General features: G+C 36.4%; 1 protein-coding gene across 1 annotated transcript; it reads left to right on the forward strand.

The window, feature by feature from the left end:
• The first annotated feature begins 14,458 nt into the window (after positions 1-14,458).
• On the forward strand, positions 14,459-27,078 carry got1 (glutamic-oxaloacetic transaminase 1, soluble). Its single transcript, XM_082154516.1, has 9 exons — positions 14,459-14,692; positions 17,259-17,440; positions 18,255-18,378; positions 18,615-18,727; positions 20,529-20,633; positions 22,938-23,088; positions 23,181-23,346; positions 25,475-25,617; positions 25,838-27,078. Exons 1-9 carry the CDS (start codon positions 14,584-14,586, stop codon positions 25,975-25,977), a joined length of 1,233 nt encoding a protein of 410 aa, XP_082010642.1. The 5' UTR covers positions 14,459-14,583; the 3' UTR covers positions 25,978-27,078.
• The last annotated feature ends 636 nt before the right edge of the window (positions 27,079-27,714 follow it).

A 27,714-nucleotide genomic window follows, 5' to 3' on the forward strand; every position in this document is an offset into this window, starting at 1 on the left:
TGAACCCAAGTTGCTGATGATAATTAAAGAACTATTAACTTATTTGTATTACTTATTTGTTATTAACGCATATTCTGTGAGTTTTGTCTGGAGTGGACGCTTATCCTGCTCTTGCTATTATCCCATTTGAATCTGACCTGCACCACACTTGTGTGCCATTAGACAGTCAAGCTGGAGCAAAAACAGCTGCAGACCTTTGACAATTAAGAAGCAAGCGGATTTAAACATAACTTTGTTTGTCTGTGAGAGACAAATGGTGTATGTATGTGTGTGAGAGAGAGAGAGAGAGAGAGAGAGAGAGAGCGAGAGGCCTTAGCATATAGGCTAGTTATCTAAAAATAAATAAGGGGGCATTTCCTTTAGTGGTCAGACTCTTTTTTTGGGGGGGACGCAAGTTTTAAGTTCAAAGAAGTCGATTCTGTGTTAATCGAGAATTTTTATCTAATCTTGATTCCAGATGTGGATTCTAGATTTATCTTCTACATCATTATTATTATTACTGATTCTCGTTGAAATGTATTTTGTCCTAAAACATAATTCTCTCTTCACCTCTCCAAAGGTTGTAATAAATAATTAAACATTTACCTTTGGGTTTTGATTACTTTATTACTTTATTAAACATTGTCTCCGTAAAATTGTCGCATTCATCACTCTAAAAAAATGATGGGTTGTTTCAACCCATGTTTGGGTCAAATACCGGACAAACCCAACCGTTGGGTTTCAAAATGAAATTTAGAAATGTAAACCAGTGGTTGGGGCTTTCCATATTTGGCCCATGAAACAACCCAGCATTTTTAGTGTGAAGAATCACTAAAAGGAATATTACACATAACCATATGTCCCCTCCACCCCAATCCATCTTGTTGATGGCCGATTTAAACATGACAAAATTGTCGTCTTCTCAAAATCTTCATCCTCAGCAATTTTGGAGACCCGAGTGCTTCCTTTACGCCTTATAATAAGAAAGGGAAATTGTAGGCCTACGTTTTATATATATTTTTTCTATCCTGTATTACCAGCCATAGGCCTACGTATCGATTAATGATTGTGAGGAGAGTGCGCAGGAAACCTGTTTGAGGGCGCAATGATGCGCAACGGTGTCTCTCTGAGCTTCTGCTCCGGCGCCAGAGACAAAAGCCTGCCAGAGACTAAGAAGAGGAGAAAAGAAAAGAAAAGAGAGACGAGATTATCTCATCCGTTAGCTATCAACAGTGCTGTTTAGATCAGCTTTGTGTCCTCCCGTCCCAAGACTAATGGCTCAGGAGGAAAGTCGGAGTGGTGGGCTTCTAGCTTTTCTTTTAAGAACTGAATGGCAAGGTACATTATTTTCATAATATTTGCTGTAATTCAGTCTCTAATCATTGCCTTGATTTATTGCTATAAGTATTTTATGCTTGCTTGCTGATTTACACTATAGTTGTTGTTGAATAGCATGCACAGGACAGTTGGCTGTATGACACATGCTAAATTATTGGTGGACTAATGCAGGCAGAGGGCCTAACTTTTTGTTTGGATTTGTGATTTATTGCAAGGTTCATGAAAGTCTTTAGATTCCCATCCTCAGAAAGATCAGTTCAAGCTTTTTTATCTGCACCGCACTTATCCGTCACAGTTTTCAAAATGCTTTCCATGCATCATGATATCTTCATGTGTGCTGAGTGCTGACACAATGACAAACACCAAATCATTTTTTTTTTGTCATGTTTAGATGACAAAACGCGGATTTCAAAAAAAAAAATAAAAATAAAATAAAGATTAAAAATGATGTTTAGGCAGGTTTAGGCAGGTACATGCGCTTTGTATGGTGTCCGATCACAGGATTTGGATGTTGTCGCGTGTTTTTATCTGATCTTTGCCCCACACACGACTAAAGTGTGTGAGTGTTTTGTCTGGTTAATAGCACCATTAGGATGAGGAGAGTCTCAGTCAAGCAAGAAGCCAAGCTGACCGTGAAGAGCGCATGTCTGCACAGGACTCTCCTCTGGGGTCTCCAGTGTCCTGATGGATAGACATATTGATGATATCAACATCGGAAAGTAACAATAACGGAAACGCTTCCGTTTGGTTTATCCGACTTGTGTCTGTAGTCAGTGGTGATGTTATAATCATCAGTGAGATTATTATCATAAAACAGAATGAGGTCGAAAACAATTACACATAAACAAACACCACATCAAGGGATTTTACAACCCTCATTGCGCATTAATTAAATTAAACGTTTCTGTATTAGATTGGAAAAATCTTGGCATCTGTTTTTATATTATATTATATTATATTATATTATATTATATTATATTATATTATATTATATTATATTATGTTATGTTATGTTATATTATATTATATTATATTATATTATATTATATTATATTATATTATATTATAACTTCGCTTCGCACACTTAAATTGCGTATTCATCTAAATGAAGTGCAACATTTTTAATTAGTATTACTGCAATACATTACAACGAAAGTAATTTCGAGGGTCAGATCAGAACAACTGCGTTTTCACTTTTTACAATATCGCATGCCTTAATGGGTTGGGTGATACATTTTTTACGACTTTTTAAATGATAAAATATATGACGTTTACATACGTGCATACCTGATACTTTATTTATTTCACTATTTGGAGCACTATCTCATAATCTCCTTATCATGCCTATTCATTTGATCAATTTACTTGTTTGCAGGATATTATATAAAAATGTTTTTTTTTAATGTTCAGACATTGTAAATTAAATTCATTCGTTTATTCTATCTGTAAAAACAAACAAAAAACATTTCCTTAGCATATAAGTAAACGATTTATTGTCAAGATATTGCTGCCCCTTACAGTTTATTGTGCTGTACTTGTTGTCAGTTTTATGTTCACACTTGGAGTTTAATTTTGGTTATAATTTCCCTTTCCATGTTCGAGTACAAATATGATTTATATTGTAGGCTATTCCTTCAGCTATAGTGCGGCACAGCATACTTGTATAAAACATCTTTGTCCAGTAATTGAATGCTGTCATGCATTCATCTTAAATTCCCCAACCCTCCAAAATTTTTATGGTGCTTCAGTGTTTATAGCATCAAAGTTTAATTTTAGTATTTAATAAAAATAAAAATAAAAATAAAACATACTGCCTTAGTACCCAAACCACTGAGATACTGGTTGCGTGCCGATGCCAGTCCTAAAAAAAAAATTATAAGCCTGTGTTTATATGAAGGAAGAGCCTGTTTCCTGGACCTAACAAAACCCAGGCCTGAGCACCATGACAGTGAGGCGGTCAGAAGAGGGAGGGAGAGGGCAATAGATCATCTTCATCTGGACACTGACTGAGGTTAGATGTAGAGGTACCAGAAGTGGGTCAAGGGCCTGCGTCTTTTCGGACCATCAACTGCTCATTGACATCACAGCTTTCTGTGCAAACTCAAATCCAGCGAATGCTGTGAACAGCAGGAGAGTGTTTAGGCTCACATCCAAAGTCTGTGAGAATAAAATATGAATTCATGTTTATGAGTTCTGACTCGAGTGAGAATATGTTTTGATGAATATCTGCTTTGTAAATATGAATATAACTCAGTGTTTAAAACTCATAAATATTTTAGGTTTTGTCGAATTGATGGGTAATTCAGAACATGTAGCCCACGATCTCATTTGGACAAGTTGATGTTCATGCCATGTAGTAATTATCATATTCTGAACTGTGAAAAGCCGATCACGCGCTTGTAGAACTTGTAATTACAACGTGTAAACTCATAATTTTCTGAGAGCTACGACTTGTACCACCTGACCACTGCATATTTAAAGTGTGTTTGACTTAAAGCGGCGCTGTGCAGACCGATCGGTGTATGACATCAAAGTACCGCGAGATGATTCGAAAGCATTCAGGGCTTTATTTATGGTAATTATGTCATACATGTTTTGTATGATGTATGAATTCGTACGAAATCGCCACTTCTATACGTTTTCCCATTAGATCAAGTTGAATTTACTGTAGGCCTATATAAAAAAGGCAGCTGTGGTTGCCAGACCTTTACCGTACAAAGCAGGCTATGGCAGCAACATTTTAGATTTACGGATTACAGTATAACTTTAACAGTAAACAAACAACAAAAAAAACGGTATATTTCGTTAACTGATAGAATGTTAATAAACCAACTTAGACAAGTACTAACATCTGTTTTGTGATACAGTGGCAACTTACAAAACAAATACGGTAATGAGAACACCGAATGTAAAAAAATCAAAGCTCAGCTTTTCCACAAGCTTGTTCACGGTGTCATCATGTAACGCATGACACTAAAATAATAGATTGATCATTAATTTAACAACATAAGAACATAAAACGTGTAACGGCAGCCTATAGACCATATGTAGCCCCGCCCCTTTTCAGCGCTGCGCTCGTTGTCTTTTGACTTCCGGTCTGTATTTTCACAGCAATTTTGCGTTTATTAATGAACGGCTCGTTTTAAAATCTTCCCGGTCGACTGACATTTGTTAAGTCATCTGCTTTAAACATTACAGTCCTCTTGATAACTTTAGTTAACTTTACATTAAGTAAATTCACTTCAAAAGCTAATTACTCCTGGACAGCAATGCCATTCAGAGCGACCGCAAAAACGGAAGTTAAAAGACAATTTTCTAAAGATGGCGGCGCCCTCGTTTCTCTGGCGCATAAGGTCTATATAACTGACAATAAAAAATAAAAAAACTTTAAAAAAAACTAATGCCAAAGTACGGTTTTTCCACTGTAAATTATTTGATGACGTTCTTTTTCACTTGCAAAACGGTAAATTGAGCAGTATTTTATGATTTTATGTGGTGTATTTTATTTGAATTGTCCCATTTTATCAAAGTTTTCCACTATACCGTAAACCAATTATCAGGTTTTTCTTTAACCATATAAATATGATCATGTTTTTAGAGTGTACCCAGGACTCCTTCGCAGTGGCCAACAGGAAGAAATTTCCTCACACGGTTCTCAGCAGGCCCAGAAAACCTTCCATATAAACACAACACATATCTGAGGAGGTGCAGATCCTGTTGGGTCCCGGAAGGTGAGTCTTATCAGCTCCTGGTTTCAGTGCCGTGTGTTGCGCCAGGCCTTGAGACCTCGCCTGGAACCATTGTGCATCTGACCCAGCCTTATGACTGATAGCCTTCCCCGTTTCTGCCTCAGACTGGGGGGGGGGAGGAAAGGAGGGAGGCGAGGCACTGCAGCACCAGACATTCCCTGTCACACCACAGCTCTGAGTTAGGGAGGTCTGGTCTGGAAGCCCGCTGACGGAAGTCAGGCCAGGAGAAATCCACAGAGCCCCTCTTGGGACTAATAAATTAGACAGCTGTATTTTCCCTCATGGCCTTAACCCCGCAGGTGTGTGTTTGTATACATGTGCGCAAATTACCGAGCGTTTAGCCCGTAATGTGTGTGACCTACGCCGCTGGTAATGTGGTGAGAGAGGAAGGCCGTAACCTAAATATTCGATTACGACAGACAGCGGTGATTAAGACGCAGCGAAGCCACCGTCTTCGAGTGGGATGTGAACGACTAGATTTCCTCTCTTTTTTTTTGTCTAAACATTCCCTTGGCCGTGCCAGAGAGGCTAAAATAAAAGGAAAGGTTGCTTCGAGTTCATCTGACCGCTGGTATGCGCACCGTTTACAAAGATTGTCATTCAAACAATAATACAATTAATTTTATTCAGATTTATATGTTGTTCATTTGGGGATGCACACCACATGACCTTCCACTGGATAAACATGTTGCGAGCGGGGAGCCTGTGTTACTCAGAGCAGCCAGTGTGGCGTCTCCCATCAAACTGACAATTTGTTTCTATTCGAGCATGAGATCCCATTCATTCGCCGTCGCAGCTGTAAATAAAAACCAAGCTAGTTTCTGCTCCTACATTTTCCTTGGGTTTTTGGAACGGCTCGTTTCTGTTGGGAAATATACAGTTTGTGACCAGCCTCTAACATCGCAGTCCTGGGAATCCTTTGGTTTGTGTAAGCAGGCCTCCAACCGGGAACGTTCTCAGAACAAGGGTTTCTCCTTAAGTTAGGCCTATGATAAATACATTCTTCCAGTAACGTTAACAGAAAGTTTTTATCAAAGTTATCTTTAAGAACATTTAAGACTGGGTTTGGTTGTAACACTTTTTGTTTCAGCATCTGTAACTCACTAAGTTTTTGAGCAAGAGTGCTCAAACTTTTATACAATGTACCCAACGTTTGTTTACTACAAAAGACCTCGATTCAGACATCACAGCCCGTATGAGTTGATGTCAAATACATGTTGTGGCTTTGTTACAATGTAACATGTAACATGCTGGGGTAAGTTGTAACAAAAAGAAGCAAAAACATGGCCACATGTTATGCAATATGCTTCAAAATCCAAAAGAACAATACAAAACAATCTCTCTCTTCCTGTGACTGATCATTACTCAAATCCATATGACTCATAGCTTATCCCTGATTGGTGGAATTGGTGGTTACAACTCTCCCCATGTTACAACCACAACTCATTGTACATTTTAAGAAACATTTTTAGTTGGACGTTACTCTAATGTTTTTTAACCTTTTTAGATGGCATTCAAAAGTGAATGATGAATGATAAAATAGAGAAAACATTCCCTTAATGTTTCCTTTTTCCAAGAAAACATAAAAAAAAGAGTAAAAAAAAAAGTGTACATTCAGAAATTGTTTACATATCAATGTCTCAACATATTAAAGTCGAAAAGACTTGTTGAGATCACATTTAATACCTTGAATGTCTATATTTGTTTGGCTTCTGAAAGAAATGGCATTATGACAGTGTGAAGGACGAAAAGAGAAGGCGGCATGTGGGAGGACGCCTCTTCCCAGCGTTCAGATTTGGTTGATTTTTCATCAGATGGTTATTTCTTCAAGGTTTGTGTTTCATCTTCTTTTTGTTTAATGAAGATCACATTTGCAATTACTCAACATATTAAAGTCGAAAAGTATACATCAGATTTATTCCCTTGAACGTCTATATTTGCTTGGCTTCTTCAGAAAAAAACTGACAGTGTGAAGGACGAAAAGAGGAGATCTCAGAAGTATTCACAGCAGACATGTAGGAACTTGCAATCTTCCAAGTTGCTGTGATTGCGATGGATCTCTTTCACTGCCGTGACTTTACTATTTATTGCTCAATAATAATCAGGAGTATTAGGGTGCTACATTTATAATCTCCGAGACCATAATAGATGTGGTTTCTTAATCAAGTAGTCCAATTTGCTTTGCAAACATTTGTCAGAACTGCTAATTCAAACCAGCATAATTGTGTGATTTCACAACCTCTAAGAATCATGGCAAAAGGACACAGTTTGTTGTGTTTCAATCCCGGCGTTCTCTAAATCTGGTGACTGAAGTAAATAAAGGCGAATTGTGGACTTGCATGTATCATTTGGGTTTCTGCTGACATAATGACATGTTTGTGGTGAAGTATGAATTAAGACAATGTTTGTACGGTCCTTTCGTGTATGTTTATTTGTTCTTTTCAATAAGACGTAAACCAATTGGTGGCAGCAGACTTGTAGACATGAGGTTGCACTTCCTCCCATTGTTTAAAACGGTCAGATCGAAAAGTAGTCGAGGTCACAATTGGAAGAAAAGGAACATCTGTTCGGTGTGTGTGGACAAGCGTACACATATCTGTTTTGCTACAATGAAAGTCATACAAGTAAATGTGTTCGGCCTTCAATAAATAGGGTGTGACTTGGTCTGTTTGTACAGAACTGTAATGGATTAGCCTTTCAATGAGTAATGACACTCTAATCGCTCTTAACAGCACCTATGCATCATACTTTTATTCATATTGACATACTGGGCCGTAACCAGCATTGACACTGAGGAGGACACCGTTTCTCAGGGTTCAGATTAGTTCTGATTTGGTTGATTCTTCAGTTGATGGTTATATCTTCAATATTTATGTCCCGAGGGTTGATTAATTGTAGATTTTGACAACTTATTTTTGTTTAATGAAGATCACATTTACAATGGCTAGATAATGCTTTTCAAGTGCCTAGTATTTTTTTTACTCTTGTCCCAAACCAGAGTTTCAATGTTGACTATAAAAACATTATAAAAGTATTAATCCAATAACATTTAAAGCTATGATGAGCTAAAGTGGGCTAAAGCGAATCTAAGTAAAATAAACAAATAATTTGTAATATAATTTATTTAATAAATATTTACACAAATGTCACAGTTGTAGTGTCGTTTCCACCACATACAACAAACTTGCCCCAGTAACAGTTTGTATATACTTTTTTACATATTGTGTATACGTTAGTATATACTTGGTTACCAAATAGAGTGAGCAAGATATCTGAGCATATTAAAAAGAAGAAAAATCAAGGTAAATATCACTTATAAACAGAATATGATATTCTGCATAGTTTCAAATTGAGATTCAAAATATGCTTTAAAAAAGAAAATATGGTTTAATTGTGTGCATTTAGGAAATTACCCTTAGCAAGAGTCTGTCTATCTAAATAAATAAATTGTTACTTAAAATAAAATAGAAAAATATAAATTCAGCGTGCAAATAAAAACTAATAAAAAATGACACAATTTTATATATAGCCTATGTTTGTATATGCTAAAACATTGCCCGTAATTGAATAAACATCCCATTACGTTGATGTGCATGGTCGAATTGTTTCAGATCAAACATGTTAGTATAAACAAATGAATATGTGTGTGTGTGTGTGTGTGTGTGTGTGTGTGTGTGTATGTGTGTGTGTGTGTGTGTGTGCCTACTTTACTATATTTTGGGCCAAATTTGTACCAAGAAATGACCAGAACCTGACAAAATCTCCAAAACTTCCCTGTAGGAAACTTCCCTTTCCCTCATTTGTAAATCTGGTATAAAAATAAAGTAAAATATATAGCCTATGTTTGTATATGCTAAAACATTGCCCGTAATTGAATAAACATCCCATTACGTTGATGTGCATGGTCGAATTGTTTCAGATCAAACATGTTAGTAAATTAAATAAACAAACTAGAGTTATAATGAATGAATGTGTGTGTGTGTGTGTGTGTGTGTGTGTGTGTGTGCCTACTTTACTATATTTTGGGTCCAAATTTGTACCAGAACCTGACAAAATCTCCAAAACTTCCCTTTAGAGGTGTCCTCATTTGTAAATCTGGTATAAAAATAAAGTTCTTTTTTTTTTTATGTGAAAATGCAGAAAGTTTTGTGTGATGGGTAGGTTTAGGAGTAGGGTTAGGGGAAAGAATATACAGTTTGTACAGTATAAAAACCATTAAGTCTATGAAGAGTCCCTATTTAGATAGCTAAGTAATGTGTGTGTGTGTGTGTGTGTGTGTGTGTGTGTGTGTGTGTGTGTGTGTGTGTGTGTGTGTGTGTGTGTGTGTGTGTGTGTGTGTGTGTGTGTGTGTGTGTGTGTGTGGACCTGTTAAATCCTACGTAATGGGGACAAAATCCCCACAAAGATAGCAATATGTGTCTCTCTCTCCCGGTGGGGAAACTGAATGCACACTGACTCATGGGGACTCGTGTCACCATGGGGACCTAAATTGAGGTCCCTATGAGGAAACAAGCATAAATCTTACGGAATTAATTATTTGAAAATGGAAAAATGCTGAAAGTTTTGTGTGATGGGTAGGTTTAGGGGTAGGGTTAGTGTAAGGGGATAGAATATACAGTTTGTACAGTATAAAAACCATTACGTCTATGGAGAGTCCATCAAAGATAGTGAACCAGACGTGTGTGTGTGTGTGTGTGTGTGTGTGTGTGTGTGTGTGTGTGTGTGCGCGCGCACTAAAATAGCCATAAGGCCAAACATGGCCATGGTTAAAGAAACATCCTATTACATTTGTTCCCTTGATAATGCAGTTACATTGAGATACAAAGAGTTTCGGTGCTGTCAGATGAAATATGTCGTTGGACATTTTAGTCCATTTCTCCAACTACACCGTATCTCTTACCAACATGTCTCTCGTAACATGCCCACTCTGGATCTCCTGCAACATTTTTTCTACCCCTCTTTCTTTCTTCTATTCTCTCTCTCTTTTTAAAGAATGACTCATGATATTTAACCTGGCCTACTTACTGAGCTCCACCTATAGCTGCTCTCTTTTGCTCTTTTTTAATAGGAACGTCTCGGGTCCTCAAAACTCAGAATGCAGTGAAGGACAAACATGGTGGTCTTTCAGTCAAGTCCATCAAACAGAACTGACGAAACCGGCAACAGAAAACAAAATAACCGACACGGAGTCTCGAAAAGGCCGTCTCTCAGCGAGGTGCGCTGACCCTTAGCAGGGAGGCTAATGTAACACGTGAACAACACGAGAAGGTCCTGCGCTGGAATGTCGCTCTGTGTACATGTTTGGTATGAGTTGCCGACTTCCCGTCATGGTCCATGCATGGTTTTGAAGTCAGGAAGACTTCTCAAATTCTACCTTTGAACGCTGTGTCGTGTATGTGTGTTTTTGTGGGGTTTTTTGGAGTCCATCATGAAGCTGATCATGGATCATTCAGTATTTCAGATGTTTGTTGGTATTATTCCAAACTTCTAATGTTGAAATGTTTTCATATTTGTCGGGTCTCTAACGCATGTTCTTTGATATGGTATTAGCTGACTGAAGCTGCAAACGATTCCCCAGAAGGCACTTGTGTCAATGCTTCTGTGCTCTCAGCCACTTTCTCTCTCTCTCTCTCTTTCTCTGTCTGTCCCTAGGCCAACAAACCTTGTGCTGGAAGCTTCAAATCCCATAATTACAAAGCTGACAGTTAACACACAGGTAAGATACGCTTACTGACCGGCAAAGAATGCAAACATCTTTTGCATGGGGTTGAGAGAGACAGTGAGATGGATGGAGGGCATTCTGCAGGTGTAGAAGTTACTCCTCCATATCTCCTAGGGGTTGTGGGGGCTTATAGATCCATGACAGGTTGGTTTACCCAACAGAAAACAGAGATATTGGAATGTAATCTTATCCTATATCATTATCTGTATTATCTTATATCTATTTGCCATGAGCATTATGCATATTATGTAATGCAGAAGTCTCTCGAAAATCGGATACTTCCCTACATAGCAAAAAACAGCACGCAAAAAGAGTATGTTCTGCGTCCAAAATCACGTACTGTCTGGGTAGGTACTACATTTGAATTTGAACTTACTTCACGACCGTTAAAAAGTATGTTCTATCTATGAGTGTGTGTAGTATGAATATAATCCGGATGTTCTACTGTACATCTGCCATGTTGTTATTATCAGTAGAAGTAGGTCATCCACTTTTCGCCTACTGTTCTATGGCTGCGTCCAAAATCGCATACTCCCTTGAGTAGGTATAATTTTGAATAACTTCACAACAGCTACAAATTATGTTCTATATAGTATGAATGTGACTAGACTACATTCACCATGCTGTCATTATCATGTGACCTACCAGCGTCGCATCACTGCCATTCATTTAAATCCTCTCCCGTGGCCTCATGGGAAATATGCTAAAGTGTCCATCGAATACACACTTCAGAATCTCGGCGGAAGTAGTAGGTCATCCGGGTACTTTTTGCCTACTATTTTATGAGTAGCCTATGAATTCGGACACTTCTTTTGTCACAGAGGCTACTGTTTTCAGGGTTATTGTTTTTACTGTTTGACACATAGTTCGGACTATCTATTTGGACTTTGCGTAGGACGCAGCGATAGTATTCGAAAAACACGGATGTGGTAGTAAAGTGTCCATCGAATACACACCCCGTAATCCCCGGGAAAAACCCCGGAAAATAACCAACATCCAACACGTAGGCAAAAAATACAGTATTTTTTTACATTTTTAAATCCCCGTAAAAAACTGATATATTCCGGCAGCTGGGGTGCCGAAAAAACCCGTAAAATGACAGAAAATAACCAACACATAGCCTACAATTACAGTAATTTTCCTTTATTCAAAATAAAATAAAATTGCTGTAATTTTACATAAAATGTTCTGTATTTTCTTGAGCTTTTTAATGTTTAATTAAGGATCTTAAATATTGTGGAAATTTATGTAAAAAACCATGAACTTACCAAAATATATATATTGCTGAAATCGAATACTTCCCTACTAGCCATATACTGTAGTATTCTTGATGGAACCACATGCCAATAAAGAACCTTTATTTTTAAGAGTGATAGTGGAAAAATGAAAGTGTTATTTATGGCAAGAATTTCTTTTTTTCTTTCTGGTCACTGAAAGTTCTTTGGGGAACTAAAAATGGTTCTTCTACAGTGTTGTAAAATTGTGAACTTTTATTTTTAAAGAGTTTAGTATCAAGAAAAAAAATCCACTTTCCTCATTTACAATAATGATTAATAAAATTCCTGTGATTTTGCAGGGTATTTAAATAATTTGCTAATTTCTCACATAAAACAGTCTTGAAATACAGGTTTGGCTTGTGCAGATGATTTGAGGTTGATAAGTTATCTGATGGTGCTGCCACTCTCTCTAAGAGGGAGATTGCAGTTTCATATCTCTTTCGGGTTCATGTCTTTTGCTAATAGCAGGTCAGGAAAATACAAGCACAATCTCTTAAGCTGACAAAAATGTAGATTTTTAAGATAGTCTGCCTGGAGTGGCTTTCCAACATCTGAAAATTTAAATCAAAACAAAAAGATAAAAAAAAAAAGAGATTAATATTTTTAACTCTTTTAACCCTAATGTTAAGCTAAAAAAAAAAAAAAAGTATTATTATGATGGGCAATTAAGGAAAGAAATAATGAAAAAGTTGTAAGATAATGAACAATACACTATGTGTTGTCTGAACATACTTAAAGACCTTCATGATATAAATACCATGGCAGAGCAGCTCATGTTTCCCTTTTCCCTCTTTGGCCTTGAATTATGATTCCATTAGAGTGGAACGGGAACACAAAACTCATGTGTTTACTCGGGGAACAGTAGCAAAAGCTTAGACCACCACCTTGTGGTCTCTTAAAGACATGACATATTTGTTTTCTTCTTCTAAAACATCTAACTTTATTTGTATTTGCACAAGTACAAAACAATAAATAAAAAACATGTATAGAATAAATACATCACATAAAGAGGTAATAAAATAAAATAAAGCATTTGCATAAATTTGGAAAGCTTTAAAAGTTTAAGGTTTAGTTTTTTGCATTTCTGGAAAAATTTCAATGTAAATCTTTATTCAATATAAATAAATCTTGGGGTCAGTATTGCAAAACGCTGTTCTAATTTTGTGTATTTATATAACATACTAAATAAATGTGTGTGTGTGTGTGTGGGGGGGTGTGGGGGGGGGGGGGGGGTATATGTGTATAGGCCTATATTATTATTTTTCTTTAGCTTGAAGCTAATTCATTTCACTTTTGGTGTCAAAGGGCCAAAAATAGAACAAACAAGCAAAAGTAACTCAGAAGTAATGTAAAGTATAACTCTCCATAAAAAAGTAATGAATTAACACTAATTAACAAATTAATAGTTCATAAAGAGATTATAAAACTAATCTATATGAATTGAGGGGTCTAGTTAAAATTTTCTGAAGAGACTTGATCACTTTATGAACAGATTGAATTTAGACTTTTATTCACATAACATTAATGAGCGAACATAAACAGAAGCTCAACCAAACCCAACCAAGCCATAACAATGAACAAACCTCTTGCTGAAGCTCAAATGTGCTGAGTAACACAAGAGAATGAACCTCATTGGTTCTTGCAGAAGCTCAAATGTGCTGAGTAACACGAGAATGAATGGAATGCAAAGAATGCTTCAGTACACATAAAAAAAAAATAATAAAAAAAAAAAAATGCTCAAAATGTAAACTAATTTATTTTTATTTTCTATAATGTCTACATGTGTATCTGAATGCATGCTGAAGAGAATCTGTCTTTAGGACCCAGGGGAAACGGCTACTTTGCTCCAAATAGTGCTATAAGGCCATAGTGGCAAGAATAATGACAAAATTTTCATTTTTGGGTGAACTATCCCTTTAATATAAAATGATCATGTAATTTGATAGCAATGTCAAATTCAATAGTGTTTTTTGATTGGTCTCTAAGGTGGAAGACTACAGAGTACTAGGCTACAGATAGCATCATTGAACTAAGCAGGAAGTTAAGTATAAAATGTATATATAAAATCAGATAAAAGTCATAAATTACACAATTTAAAATATGTTGCAGATAACTGTAAATGGAACTCCGATAGGCTAACTGTGTGGGTGTGAATGAAAAGAACGATGCCTATTGAATCTAACGTGTTCCGCCCTCTCTGCTTTACTATTGGTCAGAAGGCACGTCACTCTTGGATGTTTGAGTTCTCATTGGTCCCCGCAGTGTTATCGAGCGCGTTCTTTGATGACGTAAAGGCTTGACCTTCTTGTACTAGAAGTTGATTGGGTAATCTTCGAGTCAAACATGAGCTTCTGATTTCTATTGGTTAGTTTAGACACGCCTGGCCTCCATTGCCCAAATCCCAAATCTGAAGGTTAAAGTCAGTCATTCTCCATCACACCGCACTTCAATCCAGCGGTACTTGCGTATTACTCTCCACACTCTCGCTCGTAATTTACAGAAATATTAACACAATATCATGTCGATATTTGGTGAAGTCCCGCAGGCTGCTCCTGTCGCAGTGTTTAAACTGTCAGCAGATTTCCGTGAAGATCAGCACCCCAACAAGGTGAATCTGGGAGTCGGAGGTGAGAGATGCGCTTTTTAAAAAACACACACTGACACTTACATATCAGAGTTTACATGAATGTCAATGTGTGTATATTTTTTGCATTCTCCACCCATGCACAAACAGTTATACTCTCTCTGTGACAGCAATAGGCCTAATAAATAATACGACCTGAACACATCTTTCTGCATCAGTTAATGTAGATCTGTCTCGTTCTGAATTAAGATGAAATAATGTTTTTTATTTTATTTTTTATAATTATATGATGTTGATAGACATAGCACGTGATCACAGATCAGCATTTTTTCTGGAGGCATCAGTAACATGAGATTTTCCATACGCGATGATGTGATATTAAAGGGATAGTTCACCCAAATTGAAAATTCTGTCATTTATTACTCACCCTCATGTCGTTCCAAACCTGTAAGACTTTTGTTTCAGTCCAAATGAATTGAGCGGTTTAGGCCAAAAGTTTCTCAAGAGACACAATCGCTTTATATGATGAACAGATTGAATTTAGGCTTTTATTCACATAAACATTAATCAACTCACACATCAGTTGTAGGACAGGAAGCTCAAGCATGTTCGCTTGATGTGCGAGAACCAATGAGGTTCATGCTTGTGTGTTATGCGTCACTTGTGAGCTTCCACAAGAACCAATGAGGTTCATTCTTGTTTGTTACGCAGAAGGTTTGAACTTGAGTAAGAGGTTTGTTCTCTGTCAAGAAGGTTCGGTTGACCTTCTGTTTATGTTCACTAAACAATGTTTATATGTGAATAAAAGCCTAAATTCAATCTGTTCATCATAAAGCGACCGAGTCTCTTCAGAAAATTGTATGAATGTTTTGAACCGTCAAAGTTAGCCTAGTTGCATATCTGTCAATGGGGGGAAAGAAATCTCTCAGATTTCAACAAAAATATCTTTATTTCTGGTTTCGAAGATGAACAGTCTTACTGGTTTAGAACAATATGAGGGTGAGTAGCCTTATTAATAACAGAATTAACATTTTTGGGTGAACTATTCCCTTTAAACTATTATGTTTAACTACAAGAATAGCATTTTATACAGTAGGCACGTTAAGCACACAGATCTGATATGGAATTATATTTGCTAATTATGTATATAATTAAAAAAAATTAATTAAAAGTTCATTAAAAATTTAATTAAAAGTTTTGACACATTAAACTAAAGTCATATCATGACATGGAGGCTACAGTGATCTAACATTAAACCCAAATCATTGCATGCAGGTCCAGAGGCATCTAGGGTTTCTAAATATATTAAGGGATAAAGTTACTCTTCCGGCATTGGTCGTTTTCATTGGTCACTGACTATGTGACTGATCTCCAATGAAAACAACCAATGCCATGTTAGCCGGGGATGAATAGATTGTGTTATGTCAACAGTATTATTGTGTAGAAGCAGTCGTCATGTGTCATCTGCTGTGTAGTTATTCCTGATCCCGGTTAGAGAGCTTGACCTCAGAGGATTCTGGGAGGATTATCTTTATCTTCTGCTTTTCCTGACGGCCTGCCGACACCACGACTCCTGAGGTTCTGGGACAGATTAAAGACGAGCAAAGGATGAAAAGTCACCTCTCTAAAAATCCCTGAGTCATGATTGTGTGGACTGTTTTTGAACAGCTTCCCCTGTCCTAGTCCTTCCTCAGACTGAAATGATTATCCCTCTTGAGCAACCCAGAACACTGATTTACAGTGTGTGACTACATCTTGTCATATTTCTGCAAACGGTGAAAAATAAATAAAAAAAGCAGTATTTCTCATCTTCTTTTTTTTTTAAGACTGCTACTAAACCTTGATATGGCACAAATTGCTCATTGATCTAATATGTGATGCATTCAGATATGCCACTTAAGTGAAATTAATGCTCTGCTTCACAAGTTCTAAAACTTCCCCAGTTTATGCACAGAACAGAATTTATTTGGATAAGTTTTGTTCTATACTTGTGTAGGATTTGTAAATCAAGAATTGCATCAGGACATGAGCAGTACACGTTTATGCTGAATAAGCTCATTTTGCTCTTGGGTAAAAGTTCACAGATAAATCCTGATCAGGCACCCCTGATAAAAAGGAACAATTACGCATGACAAATATTGATTAGAAAGCAATTCAGTGAAACTTAGGGTGCTGTAATGTACACTATCGTTCAGTAATTTTGCTTGGTAAGATTTTTACAACTTCTTTTTTTTTTTTTGCATTTAGGTTTTATTTAAGGTTGCATTAAAAAAAATAAAAGAAGCAAAAACAATAATATTGTGAAATAATATTACAATTTGAAATACCCATTCTATTTTAATATATTTTAAAATGTAAATACTGTTATATAAAATATCAATGTTGAAATATTTTTGTTTTCAAGATTCTTTAAGTTCACAAATATTTTGTAACATTACAAATGTCTTTACTGTCACTTTTGATCAATTTAATGCATCATTGCTGGATAGAAGTATTAATTTCTTTCAAAAAATGAAAACTTGCTGAGCTCCGTTTGAACGGTTGTGTATAAATCATAAGTTTGTGTTTGGAAGTGGTCTGGTTGTAATCGTCCTCTGCTTCTTCTTTAGCCTACAGGACAGATGAATGTCAGCCCTGGGTTCTCCCCGTGGTGAGAAAAGTGGAGAAGATGATCGTTGATGACCATAGTTTGAACCACGAGTACCTGCCCATTTTAGGCCTGCCAGAGTTTCGTTCCAGTGCATCTAAGATCGCTCTGGGTGAAGACAGTCCTGCCATCAAGGACAACCGGGTCAGATGAGATGCTAAAAATCCTGTTTTGACAACCTGTATTAATAACTGTGTGTCAGCAGCCATTTTTCAGCATCATTACTCCAGTCTTCAGTGTCACATGATCCTCTAGAAATCACTCTGATATGCTGATTTGCTGCTCAAGAAACATTTCTTATTATTATCAATGTTCAAAACAGCTGTGCTGTTATTTTTGTGGAAACCATGATACATTCTTTTCTTTTTTTTTTCTGTTCGAAAGAACAGAATGTAGTCGAAATACGTTATAAATGACCATTATGTAAATTTTGTGATTAATTTAATACAACCTTGCTGAATTAAAGTATAAAAAAAATCTTACTGACCCCAAACTTTGGAACAGAAGTAGCCAAAAGTGTTATCCGGCCTAAGAACTCAAATTTTCACAAAGACATCTTCACTCTTTATGAACACATGCAAAACAAGTGAGAGAACCAACAAAATATTAATAACAAGAAGTAAAATAAAATATGTACCTGTAAGTTACCCCTTTTTTGCCATATCATTTTGTCAGATAAATACTTTAACCAAGTTTAGGTTTTTGTTCTTCCCTCATATTCCTCGTATTTTGATGGTTTAATAATCAAACTTGTAGGGTCATCAAAAACAAATCCCCAAACCAATTCCCTCAGGACATCACTTTTTTTGGCCACTATTGTATGTGGATAAAAAAATAAAGAAATATTTATTCACCCACAATTCAAGTTTGACAAAAAGTTACAAAAGTGACACATTTCTCTTCTTGTTTGCACTAGCATCATTCTAATGTAGAGATTCCTGTTGTTTTTGTATTGCAGGTAGGAGCTGTGCAATGTTTGGGTGGGACTGGCGCTCTAAAGATCGGAGCGGAGTTTCTTCGCCGCTGGTACAATGGAACTGACAACACAAAAACTCCCATTTATGTGTCTGCGCCCACATGGGGTGAGCACGAGACCTAATCACACATGGAAAATACTGTGATGAATGTCATTCTGATAATACATTGGCTACAATATTGTACAAAATATATGTAAACGTTTCACCTCAAAAGAGCATAACTAATTTCATGCTGGCCTTGAGTTCAGTGATTAACTTTGTGTTTATATGTTGTTGTCTCAAGTGGCAAAAATGTTTAACCAGCTTCCATGTTCAGTTCAGATTGTGGTCTTCCGTTCTAGAAAACCACAATGCCGTTTTCTCTAACGCTGGATTTGAGGACATCCGTCCATACAAATATTGGGATGCAGGGAAGCGTGGACTTGATCTGACAGGTTTTCTGGGTGACCTGGAGGTGAGTAGTGATTTTGAAATTCCATTTTCTTACACAAAACAAGCACTTTATAGTTACTTATACTACAGGGCCGTTGAATGCTTGAATCTGATTGGTTGACGAACGTTCTAAGGTGTGCATTATTTTCAGGGAAACGCACGGCTAAAGTAGTTCCAGGCAGGTCTTGACCGCATTACAGTTCCATATCACTTCGCGTAGTCAACTGTAATAACGGAAAATAGGATACAAATCATAACAAGAAAAAGCATTTCGCCCCATGCGCTTGATCTGCAATTTTCAATGTCTAGCTTCACAATCAATAGAAACATGCAGTTTAATTTGAATAAATAAACTATAAAGTCCTATCTATAATCAATAGAAAATTAAACTGAATATAGGCTAAATAAATGGATAGTCCTGCAGCACGGATTTTTATTGCAGATAATTTAACAAATAAATAATTATTGATAGGCCTACTTGTTAAAAGGGCTTTGGGTTTCATTTATTTGGCTAGTCTACTGTCATCTGTCAATAATAGAAAGAAAAAAAGAATTCATTAAAACGAATTGAATTAATTAATAAATAATAATATTGACGCACATGCTTTTCTGTCTCATTATTGCAACATCTCTCTCTAATAACTGCATTAATAACTGCATAAAGCCGGGAACACACTTTAAGGCCGGTTATGAATGTAATTTGATACTTATATGACTGATCATGCCCAAACGCGTGTTCAGCGCGTTCAGTCTGTGTTCAAAGTCGGTGTTTAAAATCTGCTGCAGTTGATGAAAACAGTCAGAGAATGTGTCAGCTAGTCGTGTGTCCCCAGCATTAGTCTGCTATCAGCGGCTCAAACCTCCGTTACTAACTCTGAAATGACGTTTTGGAATTAGCAACGGAGGCATGGGATTAGATGCGTAAGAAATTAGTCCTTCATACAAGAGCGTTTTAATGACAAAAACTTTACAAACGTCTTGAAATACATAATCTGAACAATGTTTCGAGGTGTGGTAACTGTAGTATAAGCGGAATAATTGACTTCAGGCCGTTGAATTATTAGAAAAATAATGCACACCCGAGGTGTAACGGCCACTCCGCTTCGCGTCGTGACCGCATTACCACCTCGGGTGTGCATTATTTTTCTAATAATTCAACGGCCTGTCGTCAATTATTCCTTACTTATTTATCAGTTATTGATAAGATATCTAAAAACTTTGGAATATGTGCAGAAAGAAGTGCCTTTTGTCAATTTACCACTGTCATCAAACTTCAGCGTTTCAGATTTGTAGTTTTTTCTGCTGGGCTCATATCAGGCCAGTACTTCAGATTTTCTATATATATATTTTGAAAGAAATTTATATTTTTATTCAGCAAGGATACATTAAATTAATCAAAAGTGACTTTTACATGGTTACAAAGTTCAGTTTGAAATGAATGTGGTATTTGGAACTTTTTATTCATCAAAAAATCTTTTATTAAAATATTAAGCAGCACAAAATATTGTTTTCAACTTTGATAATAATAAGAAATGTTCTTGAGCAGCAAGATCATGTGACACTGCCATCCTGCAATCACAGGAATAAATGACATTTTACATATTACAATAGAAAACATACTGAAATAATGTTTTTACTGTATATTTGATCAAATAAATGCAGCCTTGATAAAGAATATATGTTCAAAAACATAAAAAAAAATCGTACTGAGTCCAAACTATAGTGTATTATGATTTCTTTACAAGTAAAACGGAGATCTGTTTGAAAATAAATATTTGCTATATAATTTTTGCGTGTAATTGAAAACATGTCTGTCCTGCCAGAGCGCTCCTGATCACTCCATCTTTGTGCTGCATGCCTGCGCTCACAACCCCACCGGTACAGACCCGACCCAGGACCAATGGAAGCAGATCGCTGATGTCATGAAGGTGAGACCATCACAATAACCCCACATCATCTGACTGGGACACCAGTGGCCAGTTGCATAACCTGCTGCTTATACTAGTCTTAAAAGTTAGTCATCTCATTTTTTCTTTAAGACTAGTCCTACATTTTTAAAGTCAGTTACATAAAAAGGTAGAACGATCTAATTTGAGATTGATTACCTCTTATCTAACTGTTAGTTGGTCAAACTAGTTCTTAAAGGGATATTTCACGCTAAAATGAAAATCATAATTTACTCACCCTGGTGTTGTTCTAATGCCTTATGCTCTTCTTTATTTTATGGACCACAAAAGGAGAAAAAATAGCGACCTGCATCTAGCTGGTATATTCCGAGTGTTCTGGGGGTTTACGATATGAAATGTAATGTATTATTTAACAAAAATCCTGACCTTGGCCGCTGGTCTTCTGTGAAAGGCTACGCATCATGCGGGTTTGTCTGACTCTGTTAGAGCCGCAGTTTGCCCAGTAAAAACACACAATTTGTGAGAAATCAAGATTAACAAAAACGTGACATGAAATACAATTCATGTACCTTCTTCCCTGAGGTGAATATTTCCGTTGTGTTGCAACAAGTAATAAAAAAATACAGTCAACTGTCATTTTGAACTGTCATCAGACAAACCGGTCCGGTGATATTGGACTCAGTGAAGAAAGTACACAGATACTTTTGGGGATTTGTATTAATCGCTTTTATTAATCTTAATTTCTCACAACTTTGTGTGCTTTTTCTGGGTGAGTCGGAGTAAACTGCAGCGCTAATAGAGTCTCATGAACGCTCACGTCATGCAGCCGTGCACAGAAGAACAACGGCCAAGGTCAGGATTTTCCTTAAATATTGCACTAAAGTTCCATTTTTACAACAGAAGCTCATGCTCTATTACTTGCCTTGGAACATATTGAAAATGCAAGAGAACTGAACTTCATATTGTTTAATGATTCAAAATCCTGTCTACAAACTCTGGAGTCTTTGAAGACAAACCATTCAATAATCATTGATAAATTAAAGCAAATCAGTTACGGAGACTCAAGGACAACATTGATTTCTGCTGGATTCCAGGACATAGTGGCATTATTGGAAATGAGCAAGCAGACTTGGTTGCAAAAAAATCAGTAAATGCCAAATCCCACCCTTGGACATAAATCCCTTAATCAACCAATATATATTAGTGAAATGGCAAGCAGAATGATTAATAATTAAACATTATTATTGTTGCAAAATTTTGCATGTCAAAATAACAAATTATTTGAAATAAATTCTGTGGTTGGGAAAAGATGTGTCTACCCTTTTAAATCAAGACATGACCAAGTTTTATATACAAGGTGTCAGATAGGTCATACTAGACTGACGCATGGGCATTTATTGAAAGGTGAAGAAGCACCAAAATGTCAATACTGTAGTACCAACGAACTTGTCTATAAAACATATACTTTTGGACTGCCCAATATTTTATGTTATGAGACAGCACTTTTTATCTGGACAAACTTTTAAGGACTTATTTATGGATCAAGAAAACTTATAGCAAAATCACATTTAAAGAATCTTTTATCGAATTGTACAAATTTTTAGTTTTAAAGTTGAATTGTATTAAAATGTTGGTTTTCATTATATTGTATGTATGATATTATGTTGTTACATTTTTAATGTTTCTGCAGTGTAATAGCCGGTGATGCTGAACTCAAATATTACTACAACAACTACTCATTAAATAATACATTAAATTTAATATCGTAAACCCCCAGAACACTTGGAATAAGCGACACATTGCATGGGATCATTCTGTGATACTTTGACATCTTTTTTAAAAAAGCTTAATGTTAGTTGCTATTCGCTGCTATTATATGAACGAGCACAATTCTTTTATTTATTTTTTATTCCCCTTTTGTGGTCCCTAAAAGAAAGAAGAGCATACTACTTTAAAACAACACCAGGGTGAGTAAATTATGACTTAATTTTAATTTAGGGTGAACTATCCCTTTAAGACACAGTCTTAACATAGAGGCTAAGTTTATGCAACAGGTTTAGAACATTGAAGCACTTGATACAGAAATGGAATTTAATTGCAATAAGCCATTTAGGCACAACCTGCAATTACAACCTACTATTGTCCAAATTTAAACTCTTGATAGTTTGATGAATACAGAGTTAACTATTGCATAATTACCTAAACCCAAAATATATAAAAATTGTAGAGTCAGACAGGACAAAGAATGTGAAGAGTTGCATCATTGGAGCTGTAATTCCCCTTTGTTTTCTAACTTTTTTTCTTCTCTCTCTCCTCTCTCTTCAGCGAAAGAATCTGTTTGCCTTCTTTGATTCAGCCTATCAGGGTTTTGCCTCAGGAAATTTAGAGAAAGATGCCTGGGCTATCCGCTACTTCGTGTCACAGGGTTTTGAGTTGTTCTGTGCCCAGTCGTTCTCAAAGAACTTCGGTCTATACAGTAAGTGATTCCAACAGGTTGTACATTCCTCGCTAAAGATTGCATTTTAATGCCGGAACCATTCGATTTTAAAGAATAACCTGACTCCACAGATGAGAGAGTGGGGAACCTGACTGTTGTAGCTAAAGACCAAGACAATTTGAATCGTGTTCTGTCTCAAATGGAGAAGATCGTTCGGATAACCTGGTCCAATCCTCCGTCCCAGGGAGCTCGTCTGGTTGCCATCACACTCAACACCCCTGAGCTTTTTGCTGAATGGTAAATGCAATTCAATTGAATCTAGTTTTGTTATTTTAAAGAATATGTGTACAGTGCTGGTCAGAATTATTTGCCCCCTTGGTAAATATGATCAAAGATGGCTGTAAAAAAATAAATCTGCATCGTTTATCTTTTTGATATTTTATTTAAACAAAATGCAAAAATCGAACCTTTCATTGAAGTAAAAGAATTGAAAGTGGGGGGAAATCACATTATGAAATAAATGTTTTCTCCAAAACACTTTGGGAACAATTATTTGCCCCCTTTTATTAAATACTTTTTGCAACCTCCTTTTTCCAAGATAACAGCTCTGAGTCTTCTCCTATAATGCCTGATGAGTTTGGAGAACACCTGACAAGAGATCAGAGACCATTCCTCCATACAGAATCTCTCCAGATCCTTCAGATTCCCAGATCCATGTTGGTGCTTCTTCTCTTCAGTTCAGCCCACCCTGTGGGCCTAATTTTCTGCCAGAGGTTCTGGACATCTTGTTCAGATACATGGCATCATGGATTCGATCAAATACCAACAGATAAAAAATCAAAACCTGACAACCTCTGCTAGAAATCTTATAATGGGCCATGTTTGGATCTTCCAACAGAAAACAAACATCAAAATCAAAACAAAAATGGGTCACTGAGCACAAAACCCAGCATCTGCAATGGCCATCCCAGTCCCCAGACCTGAACCCTAGAAAATGAGTGGGCTGAACTGAAGAGAAGAAGCGCCAACATGGATCTGGGAATCTGAAGGATCTGGAGAGATTCTGTATGGAGGAATGGTCTCTGATCTCTTGTCAGGTGTTCTCCAAACTCATCCGGCATTATAGGAGAAGACTCAGAGCTGTTATCTTGGAAAAAGGAGGTTGCAAAAAGTATTTAATAAAAAGGGGCAAATAATTGTTCCCAATGTGTTTTGGAGAAAAACATTTATTTCATAATGTGATTTTTTTTTTTTTTTTTTTTTTTTCACTTTCGATTATTTTACTTCAATGAAAAGTTAGATTTGGCAAAAATTTGTAATAAAATATCAAAAGGATTAACAATGCAGATACTTTTTTTTTTACAGCCATCTTTGATCATATTTACCAAGGGGGCAAATAATTCTGACCAGCACTTAATGTAAGACGTATACAATACCGTTCAAAAGTTTGTTCTAAGACTTTATTGCTTTTGAAAGAGATTTATAATTTTATTCTGCAAAGGATGCATTAAAGTGATCAAAAGTGACATTAAAGACATTTATAATTTTACAAACAATTTTTATTTCAAATAAATGCGGTTCATTTTAACTCTTTTTTTTTTTTTCTATTCATCAAAGAATCCTGATGAGGCATCCTCACAGTTTCCACAAAAATATCAAGCTGCACAATTGTTTTCAACATTGATAATAATAAGAAATGTTTCTTGAGCAGAAAATCAGCATATTAGAATGATTTCTGAAGACACTGTGTCATTTCTGTGACACTGAAGACTGGAGTAATGATGCTGAAAATTCAGCTTTGCCATCACAGGAATAAATTACATTTTGAAATAGAAAACAGTTCTTTTAAATTGTAATAATATTTTACAGTTTAACTGTTTTTACTGTATTTTTGATCAAATTAATGCAATCTTGGTGAGCATAAGAGACTTCTATTTAAAAAACATACCGACCCTAAACTTTTGAATGTACCCCATGATTTACTCACCCAGAAACCACCCTAGGTGTATATGACATTCTTCTTTCAGACGAATACAATCGGGAGTTATATTAAAAAATTGTGTGGCTCTTCCAAGCTTTATAATGGCAGTGAATGGCCGTTTATGTTTTGAAGTCCATCAAAGTGCATCCATTCATGATAAAAGTGATCCACACGGCCCTGGGGGGTTAATAAAGGCCTTCTGCGCTCGTGTAAGAAAAATATCCATATTTAAAACTTTATCAACTGAAATAACTAGCTTTCCGGCAGACGGCCGTATGCATCGATTTACAAGTCTAAAACGAGAATTTAAAGAGAAATGTGGGAAGAGCTTGAGTTTGACACCGCGAGAGGTGTCAAATCTTACGGAGTTATATTCATTTATTGATATGAATTTAAGGTCAGTGTATGATGATTATTCTTTTGGCATTTTCTATCTTCCAACAGGAAGGACAATGTAAAGACTATGGCAGACAGGGTCCTGTTGATGCGTGCTCAGCTGAAAGAAAAACTAAAAGCACTAGGAACTCCAGGAACCTGGGAGCACATCACTGAACAGATCGGCATGTTCAGCTTCACAGGACTCAATCGTAAGCACCTCCTTTACCTAAGATTTCTGTATTTGAATTTCATACAAAATTTCCATCCATTGGGATTACACAGTTATTTTTTTGAGAGTAAGTGTCACTACTTAGAAAAGCCATAATTTGTTTGCATTTGCCACTTGATATTTTATCATCTAATTCATTGTATGCTTTTCAAATTCACATAGAGTGTCACTAAGCCATTTCAAAATGTTCTGTTTTACAGCGAAGCAGGTGGAGTACATGATAAAAGAGAAGCATATTTATCTAATGGCGAGCGGTCGCATCAACATGTGTGGCCTCACCTCCAAGAACATCGACTATGTGGCCGAGTCCATTCATGAGGCCGTCACTACAGTCCAATAAGCACCTTTACCACACTTCCTGTTTGTGTGTGTGTGTCCACATGAACACAGACGCACACAGACACACACACATACTGCTTTTCCTGGTGTAATTTACTCATCAGCACTTCAACATCCTGTTTTAACTTGTAATTATAAGGTGTTGAATCGGTCCCAGAAGATATACATTTCCTTCTCCTAAATATTCTCTGTAGTGAATATTTCAAATAATCTTGTTTGTATGAATAATCACTTTGTGGTAGAGTTACAGTCAACCCAAACGTCTTTGGATTTTATTGACCTGAAGTTCCATCTTGAATTATTTTGTGATCTTTCACATTAAATTCACACAGCTTAGTGTCACTGAAGCAGTTATATAAAGTTGAAGGGGAAAGATCTTAAGAACTAGCCCTATCTTAACTTGTTGATTTTTATTATCACATTTCTGAACCTTTCACTGTATTGAGTGCTCAACTGAAGGACAATGTGCATGTTTAAAGTTTTATGTGTCTGTATACATTGAGAAACTTGCACACAGAGACGACTCTAGAACTTGAATGACTGGGGGCATTAGATTCACTGTTAATTCCAGTGTGATTTGTTTGTCACCTGATGCTCTTACCTCAATTGAAATGGTTCGAAGCAACATTTTACCTTTAAATCAACTTTTTGTGATTCACTTTTAAACGTATTGTAACTGAATGGAGGGACAAACCTGGTATTGTGTTCTGTGTGAATAAGTGCATTCTGGCATTTTGGGTCTCTGACAGCTGACAGGGAGTGAAGTAATACAGAAAAGTGATTTGGGGGTTTAATATTATTTTAAACTTTTCGTCTTTGATGATGTTTTTTCATGAACTTCTGGGTTGTGAAGACCCCAGGCATTCTTTTGCACTTTATTGTCTTATGTTTTTTAAATCTGCTGATTCTGATCCATCACTTTCACTGCTGTGTTCAGGCTCATTTGTGGAAGACAGCGCTGTTTATTGAATGAATGTGTCATTAGTCCAAGTACTCCCACCCAGCTTAGTCTTGTAAGATCAAACCTCTAGGAGTATAAAAGCTCTTTGAGCACAAATCGACTAATCGAAGTGCATTGAAATAAATGAACATGATGAATGAACATGATGTCTTACATGTTTTATTAGCACAAGTATATATGCAGTTGTAATCGAAATTATTCAACTCCCATTGCAAAATCAGGTTTATTGGCAGAATTTACAGAATTTCAGCAGTTTGCAATGAACAAACCAAACAAAAGGAATTGAAATAGTGTTTTCCCCAAACTTCTGTAGTCTCAAAATTATTCAACCCCTGAGTAGAATCCCTCACAACAGCACAAATCTGCAAAAAAGTTGTCTCAAGCAGACTTGATGCAATTCGCTGATTTCACGCAGCCGCCATTTTGAAATCGAAAGTGAGGCTCCGGTGGGAAGAACCCCGGAAGTAAAGATAAACAACAATGCCTTGGATTACCAACCTGAAGCTGCTGCCGCGATTTACACTATTGGATGTTAATATCCAATATAGGATATGTATATAGTTCATTCCTGCTTCTTTTTTTTACATTCTGAATTATATAAAAAAATTATTATTTATAAATGAATTTCACTGTATATAGTCTAAAGTATGAAAGAAATGTATGTACATTTTTAGAATTGACACAACATCATTAAACACAACAATACGCCATCGCATTCACGACTCTCCTGTGATTAAAGGCGACACTTCCGGTTTTCTTCCCACCGGAGCCTCGCTT

Source organism: Leuciscus leuciscus (genome assembly GCF_965113295.1).
Source record: "Leuciscus leuciscus genome assembly, chromosome: 22".
Taxonomy (NCBI): Eukaryota; Metazoa; Chordata; class Actinopteri; order Cypriniformes; family Leuciscidae; genus Leuciscus; species Leuciscus leuciscus.